The sequence below is a fragment of the Oreochromis aureus genome, linkage group 3 (assembly GCF_013358895.1).
Source record: "Oreochromis aureus strain Israel breed Guangdong linkage group 3, ZZ_aureus, whole genome shotgun sequence".
Lineage (NCBI taxonomy): Eukaryota > Metazoa > Chordata > Actinopteri > Cichliformes > Cichlidae > Oreochromis > Oreochromis aureus.
In genome coordinates this window covers 23,660,031-23,673,235 of record NC_052944.1, presented here as the reverse complement: position 1 = coordinate 23,673,235, position 13,205 = coordinate 23,660,031, and the positions used below count along the sequence as shown (strand labels likewise).

At 43.3% G+C, this 13,205-nt stretch overlaps 1 protein-coding gene across 7 annotated transcripts in view; it reads left to right on the top strand.

Moving 5' to 3' along the window:
* chd3 (chromodomain helicase DNA binding protein 3) overlaps positions 1 to 13,205 on the top strand; it is a 61,934-nt gene that overhangs the window by 43,125 nt on the left and 5,604 nt on the right. For 6 of the 7 annotated variants that reach the window (XM_039609665.1, XM_039609664.1, XM_039609667.1 and 3 more), the window contains 5 exons: positions 98 to 230; positions 2,735 to 2,930; positions 3,780 to 3,943; positions 4,310 to 4,436; positions 9,550 to 10,990. In XM_039609665.1, the coding sequence (XP_039465599.1) occupies positions 98 to 230; positions 2,735 to 2,930; positions 3,780 to 3,943; positions 4,310 to 4,436; positions 9,550 to 9,818 (889 nt within the window). In that variant the 3' untranslated portion in view covers positions 9,819 to 10,990. Of the gene's footprint in view, positions 1 to 97; positions 231 to 2,734; positions 2,931 to 3,779; positions 3,944 to 4,309; positions 4,437 to 9,549; positions 10,991 to 13,205 lie in introns of those variants that run through there. The other variant, XM_039609669.1, reaches the window with a different exon arrangement.

Below are 13,205 nucleotides of genomic sequence, written 5' to 3'. Positions count from 1 at the left end.
TCCTTGTTGAGCTTCAGGGTGATGTTGTGTGCTGAGTTAGATACTTTCTGTTGTCTTATTCCCAAAGTGTTAACATGACCCTTGACCTCAGTGCCAGTCACGGCTACGCTCGGTGGCAGGACATCCAGAATGATCCCCAGTTCGCCATCATCAATGAGCCTTTCAAGTCGCAGGCGAATAAAGGCAACTTCCTGGAAATGAAGAACAAGTTCCTGGCTCGGCGCTTCAAGGTAAGACGGGTCACGAAAACCTTCGGTTCTTGCGTTCAACATTAGACTCGCACATTTTATAAATGTCAGTTTCCTCCGAGCTCTCAAAGGTCTCACATGTTGAATACAAATTTTGCCTATTCATACCACGTATGTGGGAACTGTGCCGTGAACACGACAGCGGATGGTTTCAGTCGCTATAAAAAGCCTTGCGGTCCAGTGCCTTCGATCACTTGACTCGGTTGATGGTCGGATGACAGATGCCCCTAGACCCACATGTTAGCTGCATGGTATTGCTGACCGCTGCATTTCTGGAAGAGCTCTCATCCTGTTTTTGAGCGGCGCACATGTTTCAGATCCTGCACTCAACATCCTCATTTACTGTATCGCATCGCTTTTTCTGCCTCAGCCTCGTCGTTTCTCATTTATTTTCTCGCTCAACTATTGTAGGTTTTCATGGGGGGTAAACCTGCCGTCAAGAATGCACAGACAGCAGAAAATAAAATGATTTCTCATCACACTGTCTTAGTTGTAATTGGTTGTGTAACACGACAGCTTTTGCAACACGTTTACTACAAATAACTCCCTTTTCCAGGACCCACACACAGATACGCATACACACATAAAGTACATTTACTCACAAAGCTGGATTACTCATGAGATGCTTTTATTATTAGGGTTGCTATGCCAACTAAGACATTGTTAAAATATAAGAAATTAGTAAGAAAATTGAGAAGATTTGTAGGTGTCAGTATAAATAGAGCAAAGGTCATCTGTTTTGTCAGTTTTCTTATTGGCTAAGTGTGACGGTGGTTTATTAAGTCACTGTTTTTAATTAACCACTGTCTGAATTGTTAATCATACTGCATTATTAAGAATGTAATAAGGACTTTGTGTCACGTCTTATTATTAGCAGTATTTTTTTGTGATTATATACTTGCTGTCCAATTACCCCAGTAAGTATAATGTGCTGATTCATTCAGTGTTTTGAATGCATAAAAGATGTGATATTAAAGCTCCTTGTTTTCTCATCATCATCAGTCTTGATAGACTTTTCTCGTTTGATCTGGACACACTTTGTCTGTTTATAGATAACGTTTGTTTAAGGATATTTATATCATACCTTAAAAAAAACATGGTCTCTTAAATTACAAATAAATGTATTATTTTATGTATTTTTTATGTTTAGAAACATATTTTTTGCCCAGGTGTTGAGTATTGATGGCACATTGTTAATCGAACACAGCATTTCCACCATTAGGACAGGATGCAGTGTGTTCACCCTGTACGAATGATTGAGCTGCTGATTAAGTTTTCCGTTAATAAATTGGTTGATTGGTTTAAAAATGTGAAAAAATTCCCTCTCAGTTACCCATGTGGGACCTTCCTTAGAGCCTGACTGATACAGTTTTTAAGGTCGATATTGGTATCGATATTTGGTGAGTTAAAAGTTTGATATTTTTCCTTTTAGAGTTGAAAAATATAAACAGATTTCCCAAATATTTGTCATGTGTAGTTACTTATTTACTGATTTACACTCACTGCCAGTTTCTGTTTGGCTCAGTTGCTCATTGATTGCAGCTTAACAGATACATGAGTTGCCAGTAGCGAAGCTGCAAAGTGCTCTCTAAAGGAAAAGCTATGCAACACCAACACTCATAGTTGAAGAGTTTTTGTATCATTTGTTCTTTACTTTTTAAATTTCTGTTTATCTGCCATTATAAATGCAAACAGCTAATATCAGCCTGCTGATAAACTGGTCCAGCTCTGATCTCGACAATGCCAGTTTGGTTCAAACAAACAAACAAAACTAAGAATTGTTATTTATCGTTAAGTTACAGCAGCAAATCTCTTTTTTTATACACAAACAAAAACTTAAACAAGCGGTTTTTCCTCAGATGTACGAGATCTGTTGCAGCCGTCCTTTTACAGCCTGCTGTGTAGTTGATTTCATAACCAAACTTGAGATTTTAAAAACTTTTTATATAATTTTGTTCAAAGATCTTTATTTGTAAATGATTTAAAGCTCCATTTAAGATAAACATATAATAAATGTAATAAAATGCACATATGACATATGAAGTTCTGGAGTACTAGTGTAAAGTTACTATCTTTAACTGTATACAGTGACTGTATCTAAATTGTAGCTGTGGTAGATTATTAATATCCAGACTGGGAGTGGAACTATTGTGTAAGTTAGGCAACAAGAGAGCCCTCGAGGCATTGCAGACCAACTGAAGTGGCAAATTTTAGCACTCTGTAATATTTTTGTAACTTGATATCTGTGTTGAAGTGCACTTCATCACAGCGCTGTCATTTTGGAGCCCAGAGTGTGCAGGAAGGCCCAGAATACAGTGCAAACCACAATCAGTACAACTCTTAAATCACTTTTCTTTTAATTACATGGGTTTTTTTAATCATAGTAAAGCACATATACATGTTGTGGTTTCAGTGACCTCGGACTCATAAACAATCCTTTCTCTGCTCTTTCTCCATTGACCTCCTCCTGATCCGTCGTCCTCCAGCTGTTGGAGCAGGCGCTGGTGATAGAGGAGCAGTTGCGGCGGGCAGCTTACCTAAACATGACCCAGGACCCCAGCCACCCGGCCATGGCGCTCAATGCACGCTTTGCGGAGGTGGAGTGCCTGGCGGAGTCACACCAGCACCTCAGCAAGGAGTCCCTGGCGGGAAACAAGCCAGCCAATGCTGTCCTGCACAAAGGTCAGGAGCGATCTGATGAAAGGCACTGAGAGTTGCGAGGAAATTGTTTCGTGTTGTTCAGCGAACAAAATCTAACACAAACGTTTGTGTCAGGGAAGCAGATCTGTGCGGAGGCACGCAAACGGATTCAGAGAAAGCAGGGAAGATTGTCAGGCAGATAATCAGAGGGGGGGAAAGCTACTCATCGGCGTATCTCGCAGCAGCTGTTGTGTAATCTTTTCCTGCTGAGTTGACCGTATCGCTCTGCCTGGAGCTGACTTCAAAAAAAACCGCAGGCAGATAAGCTTACACAATGATAAGTGATAGCTCCAAACATTTCCTCGCTGGCTCCTTAGCAAGCCCGTCCATGTTTATACCGCACTGTCGACAGAATAACACGCTCAGCACACTGCTGGTCTTGTTCTCGTCTCGCACGTCTTAACAGACCCGAACGTAATGAAGGCAAAGACCTTTTTTTTTTATCAGCAGCGCTGCGGACGGTGATTAATTACTTGTTAGGGTGCGATGACAGAGAGGGCAGATACTGGAGGATGGGAACTGTAATCTCTTACAAAAACAGCATCAACAATGTGCTATTTAAACATTTATTCTCAGCATTTGAGGAAAGAAAAGCAACAGCTTGTTGAAATAAAGCTGCTTAAGCAGACTATTTATAGTCTTGACCTTTATAGCACAGAAGCAGCCTCGGATGTGAAACACCTGTACTGCCACCTTCCAAAAAAAGCACATTTCTTCATATTGATTGAAGATTTTGAGCAAACTATCCAGTAATAAATAAAAATGAGAAGCTGAAGCACCTGGTTGGTGGCTCTTCTTATTGTGGTCTTCTTATTGTTGTTGTCATTGCAGTGTTGAACCAGTTGGAGGAGCTGCTGAGCGACATGAAGGCCGACGTGACTCGGCTACCGGCCACGCTGTCCAGAGTCCCACCCATCGCCGCCCGCCTGCAGATGTCAGAGAGGAGCATCCTCAGCCGACTGGCCAGCAAGGGCACCGAGACGCACACACCCCCGGTCAGCACATCAGCCTGCCTCTAAATACAGCACACACACACACACACACACACACACACACACACACACACACACACACACACACACACACACACAAATGCTCACAGGTTGAAACCTGCGCGAGCTTTGCCAGCCCTCAGTGGAAAAATAATAGATGGAACACATCCAGTGAAAACATAGAGCCCATTATCCTCACCCACCTGCACTTTATAACTCCACAGCTGCTTACTCAGCACTTTTTTTTTGGTCACCTTGCACGACTCAAAAGGGGGTTCGTTTTATTTTTTTATTCTCTTAAAATCACCACGTGCAGAATTTCTAAAGAAAACCTTTTTTGTGTGTCTTTCCCACGGTGTCTCTCCACAGCCCATACCTCCAGGACCCTACGCCACCCCTCAGAACTACGGAGCCCCCTTCACACCCGCACCCCCGAGCGCCCTACACATGGGAGGGGCCAATTACAGTCAGATGCCACCCGGATCATTCATATCAGGTCAGTGTTTGAGGCTCCGCTGACACTGTCAGCTGTAAAGCACCAAAGTGTGTACTTATTATGACAGTGAGAAAAAAAAAGCTTTGTCAGCGGAAAATGCAGTTTGTGGACGTATGAGAGACAAACAGGTGAGTTACTGAGTAATAATCGAACATCTCGAGGCATTAGGGCTTCAGTAATTATAGCACAGAAGAAGAAGCTTGTTTGATCTGTCTGACACTTGGCAAGCTGATGATTTTTACTCAGATTTATGCTTCTCTGCGGAGGTGTTGTTGCTGTGTCAGTGCAGCTCTGCCTCTGGCTCAGGAACTGATTCTTATCACAGCACATGATTTTAAGGATAAAGCAGCGCCGCAGCGCCAGTTTAAGGTTTCTTTAGGGTCATTTTGTGTATTAAATCTGTATCGTGTTTGTTTTTGTTTGTCTATAACGTTGTGATAATGGACAGTGGTGGAGATGGTTTTGCTGGCTCAGGCGCAACATTCAGTTTGTCTTAGTAATTTCCCATCGATTTTTCCACATAAAAATTCAGTCCGCTCATCGGGAGGAGCTCTCATCAACCTGTGGGAAGCCGTGGTGCTGTTTTTAAATTTTTTTATTTCTGGGTCTGGATCCAGTCTGAGAAAATTACTCTGGTGATGTCAAAGGGATCATTGTGGTCGGGGTTGTGCAAATTCACACTTCACGCAGGTTTAAAATGAGCTCAGAGTTTATGGTCACAGGTAACTCATTGCTGTCGAGCTTCTCTGAGTTTATCATTTTCAGTCCAATCTCTTCCTGCTGCTCCGAGTCTTTGTCTGAATGAGTGACTGCAAATGCTGCTTTACAATCACAGGCAGTTATCTTTTGAAAGCCAAGAAAAACCATCCACCATGCAGTTTTTTTTCCATGTGTCATAAAGCAGAACAACTCAAAACAAATCTGTTAGCCAGTGTCATTTGTAAACAGATCTGTTTGCTCTGTTGGCTCCTTTTGTTTTTTTACCTTACTTGCTAATAATTTTCTTGTTATCAGCAGTCGCACGCTGATATTTCTCAAGACTCCACCTTTGTTTCAAATTCTAAATTCTGTTCACGATGTGGCCAAAGTTCTGATTTTGTTTTCAGGCTCGGAGCAGGCACCGTTTGCAAAATCTACAGATTCGTAAAAACGTGCCAACGAGCTGTATTGAGCGCACACACTTTACGGCATCTAGTTACTCAGTCATGCCAAACATTCACTGAAAACTTTAGTGCACTTTTATACACCAGCTGCTCTTGGCTTGAGGAGAGCTAATTTAGTGCCAGGTTCAGACTACATGATATCGCTGCGATCGTGGGCCGATCCAGACGATGTGGGCCGTCTGTTCACATACGGACTAAAAATGGGCCTGACAGCCTCCTGTAGTGTCTCGCTAGCATGTTAAAAATGTGTTGGTGTCATCCACGACGGTTCCCTTCGGTTCAGATTGCTTTTTCCAGCTGTCGAGATATTTTTTTCTACCGCTGAGCTCTGTACAGCTGTAATCATGACAATGCAAAAGAGGAATTATGTTGCCGGTGTGGTCAGAACTCAATATTATAATGACTGCTTCAGCTGCCATCTTCTGTTCCTTTTCCTTTCCTTGCTATCCTGGAAATTACAAGCTAGCACCTCTTTACACACATGTTTTGATGGATGACAAGCGTGACTCAGCGGGCTGCAGTCTGTCATGTCTGTCAGTCATAAAGAGGCAAGATTTTATGCCTCTGTGATCAGCTAATCTGACACAGCGATCAGCGTGACAGACAACTATCATTTAGTCTCAGCTCGCTTCAAAATAGAAAGCAAAGAGAAAGTGCTTTCAAGAGTTCTTGAAAGCTATAGTAATTAACCAGGCATGAAGGGTATAATGAAATGATGGTACTGTGTTGCATTATGGGAAATGCTCTACCCATGCTACTGATTACTAGTGGGGAAATCTCAGAATCTGCTGCAACAGTTTTTAGCATTCTTATTTTTGCTAAACTGCATCACTAACTGGGTTTAGTCCTTACGCAACAGTCACACTGAGGCAAACAGTGGTTGGAGAATGAATGATTGTAATTGCTTTCAGTCTTGTTGCCTTTCAAATAGCTGCTTCGAAGATGGGGTCCTGGGCTTTGGCTACTTGCAGTCAGTTGCTATCCTCAGAGCGACTTTAGTGAGTCAGGCAGCAATAAAACAGTAAGAAAACCAAATCAGTTTGCATTGGTTTGTGATTAAATTGGATTAAGTTGACAATTACATTCAACTGTTTGTGATAATATGATAATTAACAATGAAAACAGTGAACATTGCAAATGTGTTGCAGTCTGCATACTCATATTAACTACTGACATCCAAAGAGAAATTCAGAAATTTCTCCACAGATAGTGACACAGTTACTGCAGAACAGCAGTTTAACTGTAAAATATCACAGGTGCTCAGAAAGGCTTTCTTTTATATAGGAATATAAGTACTATGCAGATGCATTGAGTCAAGTCCCCTATTGCAAAGAGATGCGTTGCACACGAGACTGACTCAGGTTGACGTCTTGCTGGCAAACCTCCAATCTGTCTGAGTCAGACTGCAGTTGTTTAGAGACAGGTTGCCTCCAACCAGGCATCCTGTGCAATCGCCTTGCAATTGAAAGTTGTTGCCCTGAGGTTAGTCTGTTGGTAGTTGATTCTACTTCTAACGAGTTTCCAGATGTGAAAAAAAGTTAGAGCCAATCACCGGGCAACCGCTGACTTTTCCTAGGCTCAAGGAGGTTACTGTCATATTTTTTTCTCTAGCATAACTGAGCCATTAATTTTCACTGTTTAATGTCCTCCTTGTTTTTATACCATCTGCTCTGGCAACAGAAACCTGTGAGAAAACAGAAGCAGACAAATCTCACCGGTCACACTTTTTATAGCTTCATATTTGAAAGGGTGCGCGCCAACTCCGGCCTCCGAGACACCCCGACGGAGAAGCGCAAATCTGGCCGCAGAGATCAGAACTTGATTACTTGGCAACTTGCGCCGTTGATGGACAAAACCGGTCCAAAATGCTGCTCCTATTTTTAAAGATGTCATTTGAGGAATTCCAGCTATATATGGTTATGTTGTTGTGGAAAAACATTAGGCAAAAGAAAATGGAAAAATATTGCAGAGGCCTCGCTGAAATGAGCGTGCCTGGGGAATCGGGTATTTCAGGATGTCTTTGCATTACGCGTAGATTTCTGATCATTGCTCGAGTCTTGGGTTTCATTTTAATGCCGTGTCGTGTGACTGAAAGAGCTACCTGATGGCTTCTAAAGCAGCGCCCTTTTAGGCACTCTGAACAGTCACTTTATCCCCACCACCCCCCACCCCTAAGCAGCTTCAGTTGTGAAACCTTAAAAATCCAGAAAGGAGTCTGTATCGGAAAAAAACCATCTGCAGCAGAGCTTTCTGATGTGGCTGCCAGATAGACACCTGAAATAGACATTACCCAAATCAAACACGAGCGTGCTGCGCTGCTATATTAAGGCGTTCTCATCTCTTAACATGTCCGGCCTCGAAACCTCAATACTCGACTCAGCACTTATGGGATCTAATGACACATTGTGCAACGATAAAGCACAGCCGGAGCGCTATCAAACCTGCCCCAGGAGCCTGTTTATTTTCTCTTGTTAGGTCCTGCTTTGGCTCTTATTACTTATTGAGTTAAGGGCTTAAGAATTAAAAAAGCAGAGAAAAAGAAAACTCTATTTTGTTTTGACTTCTTGTCCGGCTCTCCTCGTCTGCAGTCTGTCAGGGCTCGCTGGCAGCTTTTCCAGCATGTATTTTCTCGTAATTAGTTTGGTAACAGCATGTGCTCTCCAGACGCACTCTCTGCTCTGCATGTGCATTCGTGTTCGGAGATGTTTAGATAGCGGCGATGTGGCAGAGATAACTGGTAAAACCTGATATTCCCCAATAGCTTTAGCTCTAAAAACCGCAATAGCCAGCTTTCTCTCTCTCTCTCCAAAAGCTTCTCCTGCCCCTCTCACTTGGTGTATCTTGATTTTTTTTTTTGTAATTGCAGACTGAGACATCTGTCAAAAGCATTGCGTTTTCGAGAGCCAGGGCCTATCTCTGAAAATGTCATTATGCTCAGGCTGTCTGGGTTCGGGCCGTGCCAAGAAAACATTCGGACTTTGTACCAAGGTATTTTGAGAGGGACCAAAGCCGCACGAGTTTGGTTGTGTAAACCTCGTGTTGTGACTTGTGAACTGGCAGAGGGCTGGGCCGAGCACCGGCTGTTTCAGAAATAGTCACACGCGTGCTGTGTTGCTCCGTGGGTTTTTTTTTCTTTTTTGCTCACCGGGGGCCTTTTTGTGGCGAGACTGCAGCTGAAGCTGAGCGTGGGCCTGGGGGCTGCAGTGTCGAGCACCGCAGCGGGGCACAAGCATGCAGCAAATGAGACCACATTTACGGTCTTGATTGGGGTTGCGCTGCATCGTGACCTTTTTAGATTGAGCCCAAAAGGGGGGTGGGGGGGAGTGAGCGGTAGGAATGGACGGAGTTAAAATAACAATTCTCTGATTCTGCGACCCCCTCCATTAACAGCACACTTCCCCAAGAGAAGCTCCCACACTTGAGTACACAAAACATGTCCAAAAATACTCGGGCTGTGGCGCTCTAAGTGCACATCTACTACTTTAGCTGCACTCTGTGAACCCCGCAACAAAATGTAACAATGCTCTGATGAAGGATTGTTTGGTGCTGTCTCACACGTGGCAGTCTGTCAGCATTTGCACAATAACTCGAGTTGCATTCTGGAGAGCCTGTTTCTGCCATCAGGACGCTACACATCTGTGCTAGAAGGAGTCCCACACATTAGACCAAACTTCATCCTTTAGAAGCATAAAAATTAAACAGATGGAGTGGAGCGCGCGTGTCTGCAAGTACCTATCCTGCTAAAGTGTCCTTGAGCAGGACCCTGAACCTCAGCTCCCCCCACCCCTCCACCACTCCAGCTTCGGTAGCTCTCCCTGACCTCCGACCCCCACAGAGAGGAGGGAGGCAAACTAAAAGAGCAAATCCCTACAGGGACCAGTTAAGTGTCACATTATCCTTCTCCCCTCTCCGAGCCTCCACTACAGTCTGCCGCTTGTCTGCCCCCACAGAAGCCGCCGCCGCTGCTGGGGCCACCGGGGGAGCCGCTGGTGGAGCCACCGGAGGGCCAACCGCTGCCGGCGTTTGCCAGAAGACCAAGGAGCACGATGTGGTGCAGCGGCAGCGTGTGGTGGACCTTTGGAAGGACGGAAAGTCAGAGGGGGCCATCGGGCAGGAGCTGAGGATGCCTAAATCCACGGTGCACAGCATCATCGTCAAGTACCGCCTCAGCAACACGGTGGAGAACCTGCCGCGCAACGGGCGACCAAAGAAACCCTGAGGGGCAAAAGCGGGGAGGTGAACACAAAAACAATAAAAACAGGGCGACGTTTGGATGGAAAAGCAATCGTGGAATGTAACAAAAATGAGACGGGAAAGCGAATGCATGAGAGCGTTTCCAAAAAGGATCCAAGGATGGAGCACTTTGACACAGCTGGAATGTGAGGGATATAAAGGAGAAGAAAAGCTCGCTGGATGGATTGAACAAGGATGGGAGGCAAAAAGGAGAAAAAACAAAACAAGCGGACATGAAATGTGAAAAGAAAAGTAGTGGCGGCACTTTGATCCACTAAAGAAAACAAGCAATCAACCGCATAAGGAGTGAGTCCAAAATAAAAAGGGAGAGGTGAAAATCTGGCCTTGAGATCAAGCACTAATGATGCCTGGGGGGGTGGTGGGGGGTGGGGTGGGGTGGGGGCAGAGACAAAAAGAGAGAGTACTTATCTGGAACAAACGAATCTTACTTTGAAGGCCTTGGCCAAAAGGAAGGGGGGTGGGATGGGGGCAGCATGTTAATGCAATCACAGGATTTCAAAAACTCTAAATTAGACGCCGAATGAAAAAAAACAATGCAACAAAAGAGGATCTTTTTTTTCTTTTAATTCCTCCTTATACAGACTTCTTTAGCTCTTCTATTTCTCCCTCTGAGACAAAAAAAGATTTCCCTCCAGATCAATTTTTCATCCGCCGGCTGACTGAACAAGGCTGTCCCCTCGATCTGACCCCGTACTCCCTCATTCCTCCGCAGCCTTCAACTCCTCCGTCTCTCTTTCTCAGTCGAACACGCTCAGATATGCATATATATTACACGCTCTGGAACTCGCACACAACCTGTAAAACCTGCAAACAAGTGAATTTATCTGCTGAGTATAGGCAGATGAAACCCAAACTCAAAATAGAGTGAGGGAGATAAAGTGGACCGAGATTATCTTGCAAAGAAAATAACAAAAACGAGGGGGGAAAGTTTAAAAAAAGAAGAAGAAAAAAGTTTTCTAAGTATAAAACACGACTTCCCATGGACTCTCTTGCCCTCTCTTGCATTCCTGAGTCCAAACAAGAAGCATAGATGTAAAAACTGAGACGATGCCTTTGTCCAACGGTTGGCAGCTCTAACCCAATCTGATGGACAGCTAAGACATGTACTGTATTAGAAAGCATATTTACAGTTGCACCCGTTTTCTTTGGGGGAGGGTGGGGGAGTGGGGGGGTCACTTGAAGGGGAATATCACTCTAATGAAGTACTTACATTTCCTGTTTTTAAGCCTAATCACTGAAAAATACAAAAAATCATAATTTATGAGCGGCTCTTCCCAAAAGATGAAGACTGTAATCCGTCATCGAAGGAAAAAGGGAGACTCTCTTTGAAGACGTTTTTTTCTCTTTTTGTTCTTTGAGTTTCCTCGCTGTGACAGCGTGATGGATTCCACGCTGGAAAATGTCCCCTGAACCCTGAGAAAATAAAACACTCTGGACCGTGTCATCGTTTTTCCAGCTTGGTGTGCGCGCTGTGTGGCGTCCTAGAGATGAACCATTCTGCCTCGTATCTAAAGGGAAAAAGCAACGAATTTGGATTGCTTTCAGCTAAAACTGAGTGATATTTCCCTTTGAGTTTAAAGGACTTAATGACCGGAGAAGTGTGGTAGCAGTGCGGCCTGCAATGAGAATGTCGTGCATGTCTGTAGGTTAAGAAATGAGTGTGAATGTGTGTGATTTGTGCCAGCTGTTTGACATGCCTGTTTGATGTCAGTACGACTTTCGATACCTTACTCTGAGAAATATTAAAGTATTTTGTTCAAATATGTTTTTCTGCTCTAAGAAAATAAGCTAAGCATTTTAGATCAGTCAGTATTTACCTTAAAGTCTGTTATCCTGATTGCAATTCAGTCTAAAATAAGCAAAACTATGAGTTGAAGCTCTCATTGGTATTTTCAAATTAAAGAATAGATGGCATTAATATGTTGTACGTGTGAAGTGCACACATATCGTCCGGCTCAGCAGTCGGGAGTATTTTAGCTCTATTTTAGGTTTAGCTCTGTTTTATGTTCAGTGACTGCTCTCAAGACTGTTTCCAGCTGCAGGCAGCTGTTTTCAGAGAAAATAAATACAATATATGCATCCTGCCCATCCTCGGGAGCAGCGAGTGATCGTGGTGGAGCACCAAAACAAAGCTAAAATGACAGAATAGTCCACTTACAGTCATTTGTAATCTTCCACTGTCTTCACTGCTGAGGGACATTTTCCATAATTTCACGACTTTGTAGCTCAAGACTTCATGTTTACAGGAGTGGATACATTTAAAAGCTAATAAAAAAAGCTAAGCTATCATTAGTCATAAGCTGATTTTTATGAGACTGCATTTTAGGAATCATGTTCCTCCGGTTGCCTGACCGATATATAGGACCAACACCGATACTAATGTCTGCGATGTAAAAATCCAATAATCCGATATATCGGCTGATATTTTTTTTCTTTCAGACGCACGAAACATGAACAGATTTCCCTCACACTAGTTATACAATTACGCTCTGCCCGAAGTCTGCTCAGGTCCGCTGGTTGTTGTTTGTAGCTTTCCAAAAACCTATTGTCAAAAGGGATGTTGCAGAAGGCCCTCTGGTGGGAAAACTATGCAACGTCAATGCTCATATGATGGTTAAAGGGTGTTTCTTCCATTTCTTTTTTTAATTTATCAGCCGTTATAAATGCCGATATCGTTCGATTGTCAATTGGCTAATATCGGCTGATAATATCTTAACACAGATTGCGCCTTTGAGCAACTGAAGCCTGCTCACATGTGGTTAATCATTAAAACCTGGAGGACAAGCAAACTACAAATGAAGGCCTGTATCAAATATCTTCTACCTTGGAAAGAATCTACATCTTAAAACAAATACGTGTTTGTAGACATTAGGCTGCTGTCTGTATTAATAGTCAGAGAACATGGCAGTCACATTCATTTCAATGGATTGATTCTTATGTAGCACTTTTCTGCTCTGCTTGTATTCACACAACCTCTTTTTCGTACATCTAAGTGCTTTGTAGCTAACATATTTACACTCTGATGAATACATCAGGAGCGACTTGAGGTTCAGTATTTTGCCCAAGGAATCGAAACAACAGCTTTCCCATTAGTAGATGACCCGCTCTACCTCCTTGTCACAGCCACCTCACGTTTAGAAATTATTTGTCAGGCTTCAGGTATTAGTAAGACTGAGAATAGAAAAAGATTCAGGGTCACGAAGGGTACGCAAAGAATAATTTACCAAGATGGGTTTTTTTGGGGATAATCTTTATTTCCTGCCAGTTTTCTGGAGTGGGGATGTCCTTTCTGTAGCCTATAAATAAAACCACTCACAGTTTCAGTGCTCGCTTTTACGATTTGTACCTCCAG